The 15,038-nt window shown below is 41.3% G+C and overlaps 2 protein-coding genes and 1 pseudogene across 4 annotated transcripts; all 3 read right to left on the reverse strand.

The window, feature by feature from the left end:
• Positions 1-924: 924 nt before the first annotated feature.
• LOC120475435 (uncharacterized) lies at positions 925-4,188 on the reverse strand (annotated as a pseudogene). Its single transcript, XR_016150625.1, has 8 exons — positions 4,117-4,188; positions 3,029-3,782; positions 2,366-2,388; positions 2,131-2,287; positions 1,861-1,889; positions 1,697-1,771; positions 1,508-1,576; positions 925-1,425 (listed from the first exon to the last, which is right to left on the reverse strand). The product of XR_016150625.1 is annotated as an uncharacterized LOC120475435 (transcript).
• Positions 4,189-9,415: 5,227 nt separating this feature from the next.
• LOC120475431 (uncharacterized) lies at positions 9,416-12,838 on the reverse strand. The gene is made up of 2 exons (XM_089129265.1): positions 12,262-12,838; positions 9,416-10,320 (listed from the first exon to the last, which is right to left on the reverse strand). Exons 1-2 carry the CDS (start codon positions 12,836-12,838, stop codon positions 9,773-9,775), a joined length of 1,125 nt encoding a protein of 374 aa, XP_088985391.1. The 3' UTR covers positions 9,416-9,772.
• LOC148981855 (uncharacterized) lies at positions 10,866-12,260 on the reverse strand. 2 transcript variants are annotated; one of them, XM_089129248.1, is made up of 5 exons: positions 11,732-12,260; positions 11,572-11,631; positions 11,410-11,486; positions 11,189-11,307; positions 10,866-11,074 (listed from the first exon to the last, which is right to left on the reverse strand). In XM_089129248.1, the coding sequence occupies exons 2-5, from the start codon at positions 11,607-11,609 to the stop codon at positions 10,985-10,987; spliced, it is 324 nt and encodes a 107-aa protein (XP_088985374.1). In that variant the 5' UTR covers positions 11,610-11,631; positions 11,732-12,260; the 3' UTR covers positions 10,866-10,984. The 2 variants fall into 2 exon arrangements, with proteins under 2 accessions (XP_088985374.1, XP_088985373.1); XM_089129247.1 differs by having other exon boundaries at positions 11,572-12,260.
• Positions 12,839-15,038: the final 2,200 nt, after the last annotated feature.

Genomic DNA, 15,038 nt, shown 5'->3' on the forward strand with positions numbered 1-15,038 from the left:
ATCCTTTTGCTTCAGAGAGATGAAGCTTGCAAAACTGCCTTTAGCTTGCAAACTTAGTTGACACAACTTCTGCTTTGCTATGATATATTGAAGTAAGTTTGAAGGGAAAAACTGTGGCTAGGAGATTTGACGTTATGGGGAACAGGAACTATTGTCATGAAATGTGTTTTCAGCAGATCTGTTAAAGGGATACTCCACCGGTTTTTCATATTAAACTATGTTATTCCCTTAACTAAGACGAGTTGATGCATACCTCTCTTGTCTCAGTGCGTGCACTATATCGCTCTGTCTTGCCGCGAAACTTTGTTAGCAATTAGCTTAGCCCAGTTCATTAAATATGGGCAAAAAAGAGAAGCGACCAAACACCTCCTCATTTTCAAATTTAAAAACAGTTACTCGAGTCGTGTAGCTCGACCCAAGCTGACACTAAATAAAACGTTTCACTTGTCTAAGCGTTAAAAATAGATAATTATATTGTATGGCGGAATACCATAGCAAATGCTTGGGAGCACTTTGACTTGGCGCGCTAATATCAACATGACATCATGACTTTTGCGTGAACATAAACGCCACTTTCGAGTCAAGTGGCGTGTTATCTCTACGCATTTTGAGCTATCCGCGTTTATGTCTACGAGTGATTCCGCTTGTCTGTACACGCCGTCAAATGTCCGAGCGAAACGAAGCAAAATGTAGAACTACATCTGGAGAGCGATCATTTTTTTTCCCTAGGATGGTAAGGGAACAGTCATAAATGCCATTAACCCCAGTGACGGACAGGGTCCCCGCGGGTCCTTGAAAAGTCTTAAAATGTCTTTGGAAATACGGTAAGTCTATCCCTCACAGCCTCACTTTCATACCTGTCATGGCGCTGCTCTGAATAAGGTCTATAACTAGGTAAAATCTCATAATCCTAGGAAAGTCATTCAATTTATTTGATATTTAAATAAAAAATATTGTATTTCTACCTTCATAATAATCACTTATTAGATATGCATTTAAAACTTTATTAAAAATGATCTATAGGCCTGTTAACATTTGTATGGATTTAAAATGACTTTTTGACCTGGCTCAAAAAGAAATATCCGACATTTATTAAAAAATGGCCTGTATGAAAACATTTCAGGGCTTCAATCTCTATCTTTACTGTAGCTGTGATGATATAGAGGAGATTCTGTGCTCTGACTGACGACAGACCAGATGATGATTCACAATAAATCTCATTCATATTCACAGGAGATTCAACAAATATCTTCCATATATAGTTCCTCCAAACACCAGAGAGATGAAAACTTCCCCTCTGCTTCTGATATGATGAGCTCATGGTCCGTGTCATTAATGTTTATTTATGGTCTAGTTCTTGTAAAGTTCATGCTGCGGTTTATCTTCTCTTCCTCTGATGGCAGCGTAAGTCACTGTATCATGATCCTGAAAGAACAGATTCTGTCCATCAATGTTTGAACCGCAGCGATTATTATTATTATTAGTGCATGTGCTGATATCTACTCACATCGAGAGCTTTTACTGGCTTTGTGTTGGAAGAAGTGACCTCAGAATAAGTCACATCATCGGTCTGCTCCTAAACATCAATGCAAACATGCAGATAATCAAGTTTAACACACAGAACAGACATTTCTCTCACTAAAATATGTAGAATAACACGAACGTGAACATAATATTTGATGATTTAGAGACTCACATCGGCTCTTGCAGCAGGAGGAATGGACATGTTGATCGTCTCATACGTCTCTTTATGTTCATTCTCATCTTTGACCTTCAGAATAAACAGTTAAACTGCATGAATGACACTTTATTGAGCTTTAAAGACTAATCAAATCTAAATCACTGCATTACTGAACTCACCGCAGAGTCGCCAGTCCCTATTTTATTACCTGAAAACAAGTGCCTCATGAAATTAAATCAGAATTTGTTGAAGCATTAAAAATGAATAATAAAAATGATTGTTGACTTGATAACTTGATGAGATTGACATTATAGGATTTCTCAGTAGGAATAAACTTCTGTTTTTTTTAATCCACATGTTTCTGTGATACTTACAGTCTGAACATGATGTGTTTGTTTGCTCATCTGAACTGTTTTTAATTGTTGTAAAGGAGTAAATCTGAATCTCACCAGCTGTTTTTCTGTAGATCAGCCAGAGAAGAGCAAGAAGGAGAACAGCGACTGCAGCGACAGAAATCCCTATGACTGAAGAAGAGATCGAGCTCAGAGTCAGAGACGGACAGGCCAGATCGAGGACAATTATAGACAAAAGACTGTGATTATGAACCTGTGTTTGTAGTCGAATAATATTATCAATGGCTTAAACGCATCAGCATCATCATGTACCTTGTGTAGAAGAACTCACTGCAGTCGTTGGATCAACTGGAGCTGTGAAGGATTACAGTTTGTTTAGATGATTGATACTGTACAATATTACCATTATATTTGTATATTTATTAACATTATATATACATATATATATATATATATATATATATATATATATATATATAATTAAATGTACATTTTACCTAGTTAAAGCTCAGGTTCGTAATTTTTTTGGGTTCAAAATGATCCAAAATAATTTTTTGAGCAAGTACATAACCAGCCAGTGTTCAAAACTATCTGCTTGCCGTAGCTCAATTCAAAACCGTAAGCTTATAATAATGTTTTTAATTCCAGTGGTTCTGGTGGATGTCTGCGGGAGATTCGAGCATCTATAAAGGTTGGAAAAAGAGACTGCAACCAGACCATTAGAAAATCTGAAGTGCTTTAAATGTAGTCATGCAATGCTGGGTGTTGTGAACATGAATAATTTGAAAACAAAGTATAATCTACCTACAAATAACTGCAATTGCAGATTCCGAACAGAGATGTTGACAAAGAGGAAAAACTACAGACTGCAGCTTTAACACAACTTTAACTTCTAACACTGATTAATGAGACCGTACAATTGGCAAACGTGTGAAGACGTGTGATTAAAGAGTAGAAAGTTTTCACAATCTGTCTTCTTACTGTGTTTCCTCACCTGAATACTTGACAGTGTATGTGACTGAGGTCTTGAGTTGATTTCTGTGAGTAAGCTGACATCTCCACTCTCTGTTGTTATCTTCATTCAGGAGTGTTGTAGTCAGAGTGATGATACAGTGATATGATGATGATGATGATGATGATATCTGATATCTGGAGTCTGTCTTCAGATCAACACCAGCCTGATTCACCCACAACAGCTCAACTCCCTCAGAACGAACCAAATAATCACAGGAGTTTCCATCATATGAATACAACTGACAGGAGAGAGTCACAGAGCGGCCTGGACTGATCTCAGTCTGTGAGGATGAAGATGAAGATGGAGACACTGAAACTGAACAGAAGACACAAATCTTTTAAAGTAAGTTTAAAGGAAGAATTTTACAAATTTAAATTGACCACATAATCATAAATCATCATAAACTTACCATGAAGAACATTCAGATAAACAGGTGCATCAGGTCCGTGTTGTTGTCCGTTCACATATTGTCTGCAGGTGTAAGATCCATAATCTTCTTCTGTGACGTTCTTGATGTTCAGAGAGCAGTCAGACTCCAGACTCAGTCTCTCATGTCTCTCTGTGTCTTTCTTCTTTATCCCTAATTCAATCAGTCCAACTACTCCTGAATGACTGAAGCTGTTAAAGTAGATCCATGTAGTTGATTTGCAGTCAGAAAGAGCATTATTACAGGACAGACAGACATTTACACCAGAACTGATGAACACATGATGATCATCCACTCCACTGGTGCCTGAAACACAAGTAAAAAGCAGAAGATTCTAATACAATCTTTTTTTTTCTCACTTAAAGCAATCAACACACTCTCCAGAATAAACTATAAGTGTTTATCAGAGAGCTGTTCAAATCACTGACACACTCTTAATATGAAGATCATTCTTCATCATCAGATGTTTGAGTGACACTATGTCCAGTATCAGGAATAATACAGTATGATCTGTGTGTATCAATACACAACTCTGAGATCACGACGTGAATGTGTGCAAGAATAAACTGAGCATGTTCAAATCAACTCTTTCCAGACTAATTCCACTAAATGTGTTTAGAGAAAATACAGATTTCTTTACCTGTGAGAAGTGAAGAGAGAATGATCAGTCCCAGCAGACACAGATCACACTGATCAGACATTTCTGCTTCTGTCCGTCTTTCTCTTCATTATATACACTATCAGATCCCCCTCTTCATTATATATAGTTACAACTCCTCCTCTTCATTATATATAGTTACAGCTCTTTCCTATAAACATCATCAGCTCCTTCCTTTGCTTGTGAACTTCCTCTCATTTGACAGAGTGAGTGATGAAACCCTGAGAACTCAGTGAATAAGCTCTACTTTGGCACGCAAGAGCATTACTGTTAGTTTCACTTCTTTATTTAAACATTTCCTGTATCTGGTTCAGTTCTAGAAATAAAAACATTAGTAATAAAATTGGCTTGTTACTAAAGTATCCACTATCCATGACTCCTCAATTCTTAAACAGTTTTTAAAGTATTGTAAAGTAATTATTTGTCACGATCACACACACACACACAGGAGACGTGAGATCCAAGAGCAGTATTTAATAAAGGGTAACCCATACTCACAAGAGTCCAGGCAAGGGTCAAAAATCCAATAAGGCAATCCAACAATACACGAAACAAACAAGAATCAGGCAGATATATAAACTGAAGTGTGGGGACATTAAACAAGGACTCCATGACAAACACTGAAACTGACAGGGTATGTATACACAAGTGCTAAACAAGGTGACGAGAAACAGCTGAACACAATGAACACTCAGTGACAGACAGGATCATGGGATATGTAGTAACAGAGTGTAGGACACAGTGCGAGAAGAGGACCTCTAGTGGTTACCCAGGAAACACAAACCAGACACTGTGACACAACAGATTCTGGCTCCGGCTCAGGAACAGACTCCGGCTCCGGCTCAGAAACAGACTCTGGCTCCGGCTCAGGAACAGACTCTGGCTGGCTCAGGAACAGACTCTGGCTCCGGCTCAGAAACAGACTCTGGCTCCAGCTCAGAAACAGACTCTGGCTCCAGCTCAGGAACAGACTCTGGCTCCGGCTCAGAAACAGACTCTGGCTCCGGCTCAGAAACAGACTCTGGCTCCAGCTCAGGAACAGACTCTGGCTCCGGCTCAGAAACAGACTCTGGCTCCGGCTCAGGAACAGACTCTGGCTCCAGCTCAGGAACAGACTCTGACTCCGGCTCAGAAACAGACTCTGGCTCCAGCTCAGGAACAGACTCTGGCTCCGGCTCAGGAACAGACTCTGGCTGGCTCAGGAACAGACTCTGACTCCGGCTCAGAAACAGACTCTGGCTCCGGCTCAGGAACAGACTCTGGCTCCGGCTCAGGAACAGACTCTGGCTCCGGCTCAGGAACAGACTCTGGCTCCGGCTCAGGAACAGACTCTGGCTCCGGCTCAGGAACAGACTCTGGCTCCGGCTCAGGAACAGACTCTGGCTCCGGCTCAGGAACCGACTCTGGCACCGGCTCAGGAACAGACTCTGACTCCGGCTCAGGAACAGACTCTGACTCCGGCTCAGGAACAGACTCTGGCTCCGGCTCAGGAACAGACTCTGACTCCGGCTCAGGAACAGACTCTGGCTCCGGCTCAGGAACAGACTCTGACTCCGGCTCAGGAACAGACTCTGGCTCCGGCTCAGGAACAGACTCTGGCTCCGGCTCAGGAACAGACTCTGACTCCGGCTCAGGAACAGACTCTGGCACCGGCTCAGGAACAGACTCTGGCTGGCTCAGGAACAGACTCTGACTCCGGCTCAGGAACAGACTCTGGCTCCGGCTCAGGAACAGACTCTGACTCCGGCTCAGGAACAGACTCTGGCTCCGGCTCAGGAACAGACTCTGACTCCGGCTCAGAAACAGACTCTGGCTCCGGCACAGACTCTGGCTCCGGCTCAGGAACAGACTCTGACTCCGGCTCAGGAACAGACTCTGGCTCCGGCTCAGGAACAGACTCTGGCTCCGGCTCAGAAACAGACTCTGGCTCCGGCTCAGGAACAGACTCTGGCTGGCTCAGGAACAGACTCTGGCTCCGGCTCAGGAACAGACTCTGACTCCGGCTCAGGAACAGACTCTGGCTCCGGCTCAGGAACAGACTCTGGCTCCGGCTCAGAAACAGACTCTGGCTCCGGCTCAGAAACAGACTCTGGCTCCGTCTCAGAAACAGACTCTGGCTCCGTCTCAGGAACAGACTCTGGCTCCGGCTCAGAAACAAACGCTGGCTCCGGCTTAGGAACAGACTCTGGCTCCGGCTCAGGAACAGACTCTGGCTCCGGCTCAGAAACAGACTCTGGCTCCGTCTCAGAAACAGACTCTGGCTCCGTCTCAGGAACAGACTCTGGCTGGCTCAGGAACAGACTCTGGCTCCGGCTCAGAAACAAACGCTGGCTCCGGCTTAGGAACAGACTCTGGCTCCGGCTCAGAAACAGACTCTGGCTCCGTCTCAGGAACAGACTCTGGCTGGCTCAGGAACAGACTCTGGCTCCGGCTCAGAAACAAACGCTGGCTCCGGCTCAGGAACAGACTCTGGCTCCGGCTCAGGAACAGACTCTGGCTCCGGCTCAGAAACAGACTCTGGCTCCGTCTCAGAAACAGACTCTGGCTCCGTCTCAGGAACAGACTCTGGCTGGCTCAGGAACAGACTCTGGCTGGCTCAGGAACAGACTCTGGCTCCGGCTCAGAAACAAACGCTGGCTCCGGCTTAGGAACAGACTCTGGCTCCGGCTCAGGAACAGACTCTGGCTCCGGCTCAGGAACAGACTCTGGCTCCGGCTCAGAAACAAACGCTGGCTCCGGCTCAGGAACAGACTCTGCCACCGGCTCAGGAACAGACTCTGGCTCCGGCTCAGAAACAAACGCTGGCTCCGGCTCAGGAACAGACTCTGGCTCCGGCTCAGGAACAGACTCTGCCACCGGCTCAGGAACAGACTCTGGCTCCGGCTCAGGAACAGACTCTGGCTCCGGCTCAGGAACAGACTCTGGCTGGCTCAGGAACAGGCTCCGGCTCAGAAACAAACGCTGGCTCTGGCTCAGGAACAGACTCTGGCTCCGGCTCAGGAACAGACTCTGGCTCCGGCTCAGGAACAGACTCTGCCACCGGCTCAGGAACAGACTCTGGCTCCGGCTCAGAAACAAACGCTGGCTCCGGCTCAGAAACAGACTCTGGCTCCGGCTCAGGAACAGACTCTGCCACCGGCTCAGGAACAGACTCTGGCTCCGGCTCAGAAACAAACGCTGGCTCCAGCTCAGGAACAGACTCTGCCACCGGCTCAGGAACAGACTCTGGCTCCGGCTCAGGAACAGACTCTGTCACCGGCTCAGGAACAGACTCTGGCTCCGGCTCAGAAACAAACGCTGGCTCTGGCTCAGGAACAGACTCTGGCTCCGGCTCAGGAACAGACTCTGGCTGGCTCAGGAACAGACTCTGGCTAAGACATAACGTGACCAGTCTCTGGATCTGCTGACACCATGTGCGTCCTCCATGCATACAGCATGGCCAAAGCATAAAATGAGAGAACCGTTCTCTTGGCCATGGCAGGACTGACATGAACAGTATCTGACTGGGAACGACGTGAAGGACAGACGTGACGTGAACAGTCTCAGGGTCGGCTGGACTCATGTGCCTCCTCCATGCACACAGAACAGTCAATGCATTAAAAAAGGAAAACAGCCTTCTTGGCCGTGGCAGGACGGATGGTGGGGAGTTCTGGGACGACAGCATACAGTATGGGACGGCCTCTGGGACAACAGCAGGTTGCATAGGGGCGGCAGTGGCTGCAAATGTAGTAACAGAGTGTAGGACCGAGGACCTCTAGTGGTTACCCAGGAAACACAAACCAGACACTGTGACATTATTAGCATCAGCTCCATTTGAATATGCATGTTTATGACAATTATGCATGTTATGTCATAATAAGTGTCATTAACTCAACTATGCCATTTCAATTGCAAATATGACATTGTTTGAGATGTCTTTGTTATGACCCCTGTACATAAACCAACACATCATAACCTGTCAGTGTCTTTGTCATGACAACTTGACATTACCAAGACAACATACATATCATTAACATAACATAGCAGATTATCAAACTTAAGAAACTACTTAGCTTTATGGATTAAACTGTCTCCTCCCAGAAATGTACAAGTAAACAGTTTTTTCATAAACATGTTTATCCTGTTGTCTTCCCTCCAAAACACTAAATATGTGTTGAGATTATTTTGTAACCCTCTGTTTGAGGAAGCACAATTATATTTTGTAAGGGTTTTTTAATCTATTTTAGAACATGTCAGAACCCTCTGTGTGAGGAAGGAAATGTGTTGTATTTAATGTATTGTGCACATAAAGTTAAATATAATCTTTCAATGTGTCTGTTGAATTTTGTTAAGGTAATTAAAATGATGTGACATACCACTTAACATTTAATGACAAGTTAAACTTGTACCAAGGCAGAAAAATATGCATTACACTGTTATAAAATAATTTGATAGAGTATTAACACTTAATTACATTTTTATGTCAAGTAAAGTTACCTATTTTTTTATTACTTATTTAATTACTTATTCCTTTTTTATTATATGCACCAGCTGTTTTATTTATTTTTATGTCCCTTAGTTTGTTTCTAGTGACCAGTCAGCTGAGATTTTGTATTATTTTATTATACCTACCCAGACAACAAGGGTTTTGTATGTTCAGCGAAACTAAAAGTATTATCTTAGAACGTCCAATTAGCAAGCTTTGCCTTTTACTAGAAGCAGACTAAAATAGGGCATTCAACATTTCAAGTGTTTGAATTGACTGTCCATTACATACATTTGTACAAAACTTGAATTGGTATGCATGTCTGCATTTTGTATGAATTTGTAATTATGTCAATGCATCGTAATCACTTAAAGGGCCAGTGTATAGGAGCCATTTGTTGGATTTGTGAGCACGGACAGGCCACAAGACAAGTTTTGAGATCATGTTTAATGGAGCACAAGTAATAAAAAAAGACATTTGCATGCATCTACATCCTTCTGCATTTGTACCCGTACTCACTCCTATTATCAACGGCATTGAAAAGTCGTTACACACAGTCGTTAGAAATAAGTGTGAGCAATTTTGAGTCGTTGTGTGTGTGACAATTGGGCTTTACTTTTGTTTAACTTTTGCCTGCCTGTGTTTAGTGTTTTGAAACATAAGTGGATCATAGATCATAGTGTAAAATAGGTTTTACGGAGTGAGAATATGTTTATTTTTTAAAAAATAAAAGAGTGCATTAGGCTTGAAAACAGTGTTTTTACTACCAGAGTTAGTTAACGTTAACATTTAACAGAAAACGTTTAACAGTTAACGTTTAACAGGAAAAGTGATTTATTCAACAAATTCAGAGAGTTTAGTGTTTTAGCAATTCAAAAAAAACTGTAAAATCAGATTCATGTCTCTCTTAAAAGTGTGAATTTCCTGGTGATCTTTCTATTTATCATCTGTAGCAAACTGACTTCCATCACTGAAACACACACCGCCGTGTCTTTTCTGCGGTAATATTACAAATGAATCTTCTCTAATGTGTGAATCTTCAGGTGTTTCTTCAGGACTGAAGCCCAATTAATGTTTAGCGCACTGATCACAGTTAAATGTTCTTTCTTGTGGTTCTTAAGAGTTGATTTGTGTCTGAAACTAGTTTTTCTCTTCTCCAGTGTGGATTTACATTTAAGTGGATTGACACTTTAGAGATCCTGATTGCGTGAAACTCTTCCCACATTGATCACGCGTATGTGGTTTCTCTCTAGTGTGGATCTTCTCATGTGTTCTCAGAGTTGATGAGTCACTGAATCTCTTGTCGCAGTGTGAACACTTGTACGGTTTTTCTCCAGTGTGAATCCTCTCATGTGTTCTCCGAGTTGATGAGTGACTGAATCTCTTGTCACAGTGTGAACACTTGTAAGGTTTTTCTCCAGTGTGGATCCTCTCATGTGTTTTCAGATGTGAAGAAACACTGAATCTCTTGTCACAGTGTGAACACTTGTAAGGTTTTTCTCCAGTGTGGATCATCTCATGTTTTTTCAGATTTGATGACTGACTGAATCTCTTGTCACAGTGTGAACACTTGTAAGGTTTTTCTCCAGTGTGAATTCTCTGGTGCAGTTTTAAACAGTTCGCTGTAGTAAAAGTCTTCTCACACTCAAAGCACATGTACTCTTTCACAGCAGTATGAATTCTTTGATGTAGTTGTAAATATGGCAGCAGTGAAAAACTCACTGCGTGAAAAGAGCTGTAATCGGGCATGTAAAACTCCTGAGTACTCCTGTGTACTCCACAAATAAACGTGTGTATACGGGAGTTTGCTGTCCCGTCACACAATCCCGAAAACTCCTGGATATGTACCAAGTTTGGGGCACAGCAGGGAGCCACTAGGGCCATCAGTTACCATGGTGAATAATCCCCAGGTCGGATCAATGCAAGGGAACATTAGCATTTCACACCTTTGGGACACAAGGCAGTGGCCTCCTTCAATTGGTCAGAGATCTTACATAGGATTGGGTGCTCAATGCTTTGTCCCTCCTCTAAACCCCCACACTATTGGTCCAGTTTATGGCCTCATTTGGGTTTATTATTACTCATTATTAATATTCATTGTCATTGGTGTTCATGGTTATAATGTCAAGACAATCAGATAGACAAAGTTGAGTTTGTTATTTTTATTATTTGTAAATGACACTGGACACATGGCATATATATTTATATACACAGTACACACAGTCAAAACTCTATATATAAAAAAAAAACATTAGCACAGAATACATTTTACTATTAGTCATACAATAAATAACCCCATATAATATATAAGGCCTGTGTATAATATATGTAAAACAATATAATAACCCGAACAACCCACACCGACTTTCCATCCAATATGGCATCCTACTCTTCAGACATGTGGTCAACTTTTGCAGTCTTCCAGATAGCTGCATCTTCCTCTGTCTGGGGAACCCCAGTCCTGCAGCTCAGTAGCTGCAAAATGGGAGGGAAAAAAGTAATTAAACCACTGAAAATATCAAATAGGTTGGGATGGGAGCCTCTCCCAGGCTGAGGGTTTTACTCAGATTTATATGTATTTATACTCACTCTTCTTTTTCTTTGTCTCATGAGCATAATGATCCTGCTGTCCTCCATCTTGTCTTTGTTCTCATCTTGGGCCATCCTGTAACCCCTTCTAACAGTTTCAAAATATGTCTTGCAGGATGCTAGAGAGATGGAGATAGAGAGGGGGAGAATATGTTTATTTGTAACTAACTAATCTATACAGTTAAAAAGTTGTTGCCTTGGTACATTCTCTTGTGACTTACCTTTAACAACAGCAGGATCTACGTCCGGTACAGCCATTAAAAAGATTATGACCTCGAGGTTGTGGGGGGAGGATAGACTGTGAAGCAGTAATTAAAGAAGCTTGATTAAAAATATAATTTAGAAGAAAAGACTGTTATGAAAGCATAGTTTTAAAGATATACCTTGTCTGTGCGTCATTTGTGTATGTTGTTTTCCCCATTGTGCAATCTCCATACAGCTTCCTGTAAAAATCCAACATAGTATGAGGGCTCAATTCGAATAGATTTATAAATAAAGCACACAAAGTTAAGCAGACACTGTGATGGTCAGAAAATAACTTACCGCAACAGAATTATTCCCAGCTCTCTTTAATTTCTTTGAAGTAGGCTCCTCTTTTGCCTCTTTGAGCTCATTGATGTCAGCCTTCATCTTATCCAACCTCATGTCCATCATCTCCAGCTTTTCAAATATCCTCTTCAAACTTTCATTTGCCATATACACCAGTCTGTTTTCGTTCGGACTCAGAGATTTAATAGCCATATTGTCCCTATGTAAAGGAGTAACATCTCCACTCTGCTCTCCGTAACACTTGTTGAAGATTGACACAATGTAAAGCCTATCACCTTTCCTGAATACTAATGAGGGGGGCAGGGGAATAGGGGCAAACTTGAGCCAGTCCCAAAACAAATTAGCATTTAAAAAGCCAAGCCATCAACTAACAGCATGTGGTCAGACAAGTTCCTGTTTCCGGGCCTTTACAGGCATTTACAGGTACGCATAACAAAGTTCCAAAGATCCCTGCCAAACAGCACATTTCGCGGGCGTTTTCATTGTCTGAATTCTCCCGTATACACACCTTTTGACGCAGTGACTCTTTCCACACACAGAACATGAATGCGGCTTCTCCTTCGTATGAACTCTCACGTGTTTCTTCAGGTGTGATGCACTAAGAAAAGTTTTTCTGCATTGATCACATGTGAACGGCTTCTCTCCGATGTGAATTCTCATGTGAACCTCAAGATTATGTTTTAATGTGAAACTGTTTCCACACTGAACACACTTGTATGGCTTTTCTCCAGTGTGGATCCTCATGTGTATCCTCAGGTTTCCTGACTGTGTGAAACTCTTCCCGCACTGATCGCATGAGAACGGCTTCTCTCCGGTGTGAACTCTCATGTGTATCCTCAGGTCACTTTTATTAGAGCAACTCTTTCCGCATTGATCACACATGAACGGCTTCTCTCCAGTGTGAACTCTAATATGAATCTCAAGTTGATTATTGCTTGTGAAACTCTTCCCACACTGAGTGCAGGTGAAAGATTTCTCGGCTCTTCTTTTCTTTAAAAATGTATTTTTAGTCTTTGAGCGACTCAAAGGTTTTTCTCCAGGTTGGACATGATGTTCCTCCTCCACTTCTCTCAGTTCTTCACTCTCCTCGCTCTCTTCCATCAGGTCTGACAGGAAAGAAATTTATTTAATTTTCAGTACATCAAAACAATTCTACGAGAGAAATGTGAAAGTGAGCCCTGATGTAAGTTACTAGAAAACTGCTATAACATATTATGATAATTCTGGTGTGTTTTCATAAATGAATTGCATGAGTTGAGGTACATTGATCTTTCAATGATTATTTTCAAGACATTATAGGCACAAATCACTTTTCTGAAGTGATAAATAAATACAATGTTGTCTTACTCCCTCGCATTAGTTACTTTTTAACAAAAGTAATGCATTACATTACTTTTACGTTAGTTTTTCTCACCCGGACTTGCTTTTTGTTATGTTTTTTTAATAACATAAAAAGACCCTTTCAAACCAAAAGCACAATATTTTTGTGTTATTTAAGGACCATGCACTTAGATTGTTCAAATTGGGCGCTTAATGTCAGAATGGCTGGTGTGAAACATCATGAATAATGCTGTGATTCACACCTGAAGAGACAACGACTCTCCGCTGGGAATATCAATGACGATTGAGGGAACTATAGAGAATGAATGTAAGGAGACTTAATGATTGGTTGAATGTATTGTTTGTAGCTTATTCACAAAATCAAGTTTAAGTTAAAAGTCATCTAAATATATATTTTCTGTGCACAAAGACTTTCCTTAAAAACTTTGGACCTACTCTACTGTTCAAAAGTTTATATATATATATATTGGGAAATTATACATTTTACAAATACAACATTTTGTAACATGGCTGCAAAAACTGTTAACTTGATACGTTTCTCAAACATCTCTTTACTGACAATTTGTTGAAAATGAAAAAATAACAACAATAATAATAAATTGAGTACCGATTTGAAAAGTGCTTAAATCTTTCTATCATCATGAATGAAGAATAAACACCAACCTCTTTGTTCTTCAGGATCTTCAGTGTGTTTCATTCTGCAGGGTTCTGGATCACTCATGTTCTCACTGTCCTAAACTCAGCAGATTTCAGCTCTTCCTGATGCTCGTCTTCACTTGTAGATGATGGGAATATTCCAGCATTTATTGGAGAATGGCAGTGGGAGGAGCTTCACTGATGATGAATTACAGTGGGAGGAGCTTGATGTGGGAGGAGCTGATCTGCCAAAATATAAAATACTATTACTGTACTTATTACTAATACAGTTACTGATTTTATTTATTTTATTGTTTTGCTCATGGACAACAAAATATAATAATGTAAATTCTCCCAAATATAAATAATGGTAATTAAAAACAAAGTTGAAAAACAGAAATAAACATAAGTTTACATATAGTAACCAACAAATCCCCTCAGGAATGAGTTTTAAAGGGATAGTTCACTTTGAAATAGTTTTTTATGTTTTATCTTACCTCAAGGGCATCCAAGATGTAGGTGTCTTTGTTTCCACAGTATTTTCAATTTTCAATCATTATTTTGACAAACCACTCGTTTCGTGTCTTAGGCCATCAATGTGTGCTTATATTTATGAGTCATCAAATCATGTTTAATTTGGACTTCTCTGTGCATGAACTATCCCTTTAAGTGACAATTTACAGGAGATCTGAAGACACCAGCATAATAAATGAGGTGAAAACATGAATTATTGTCATGAAATAAAGAGTGTTTTCAGCAGATCTGTTAATATTGATGATCCTCAGACTATCAACACTCATTCAACAAGCCATTCAGGATCATCAGCAGATCATCTCACTTTATTCTGAATGTTTGCTGTTAGAAACACATTATTTTAGTCAGGATACACGATAAAAGCCAATTAAATTGCTCTATTGAAAGAAAATAATGTGTCACAATATTGTCACAGTTTTGAAGCAATGAAAAAAACTGCTCAAAGCACACTCTAACCCAATCTCTCCCTCTCTCTCGTCACAAAACTACCTCAAACGTCTAGGACTGATCTAAACACGATTTGAACATGCTATGACAATTTGAAGTAGGAATACAAATATCATGACACTCACTTACCACACTGTTTTGCATAATTCACTTCTGTTGGACGCGTTTTCATTAGACGTAGCAGTTGCGGTAGTTTTGGAAATTTGTGATGAGAGAGAGATGATAGGTGGGTTAGAGAGAGAGAGCGGGGGGGGGGGGGGATGGTGGGGTTAGCCAATCGGAAGAGAGCCCATCTAGCCAATCAGAGGCAAAGGTGGTATCTTCCCCCGTCTTCCCCAACCAT

This window comes from Pimephales promelas, chromosome 3 (genome assembly GCF_988280905.1).
Source record: "Pimephales promelas chromosome 3, fPimPro1.hap1.1, whole genome shotgun sequence".
Classification (NCBI taxonomy): Eukaryota; Metazoa; Chordata; class Actinopteri; order Cypriniformes; family Leuciscidae; genus Pimephales; species Pimephales promelas.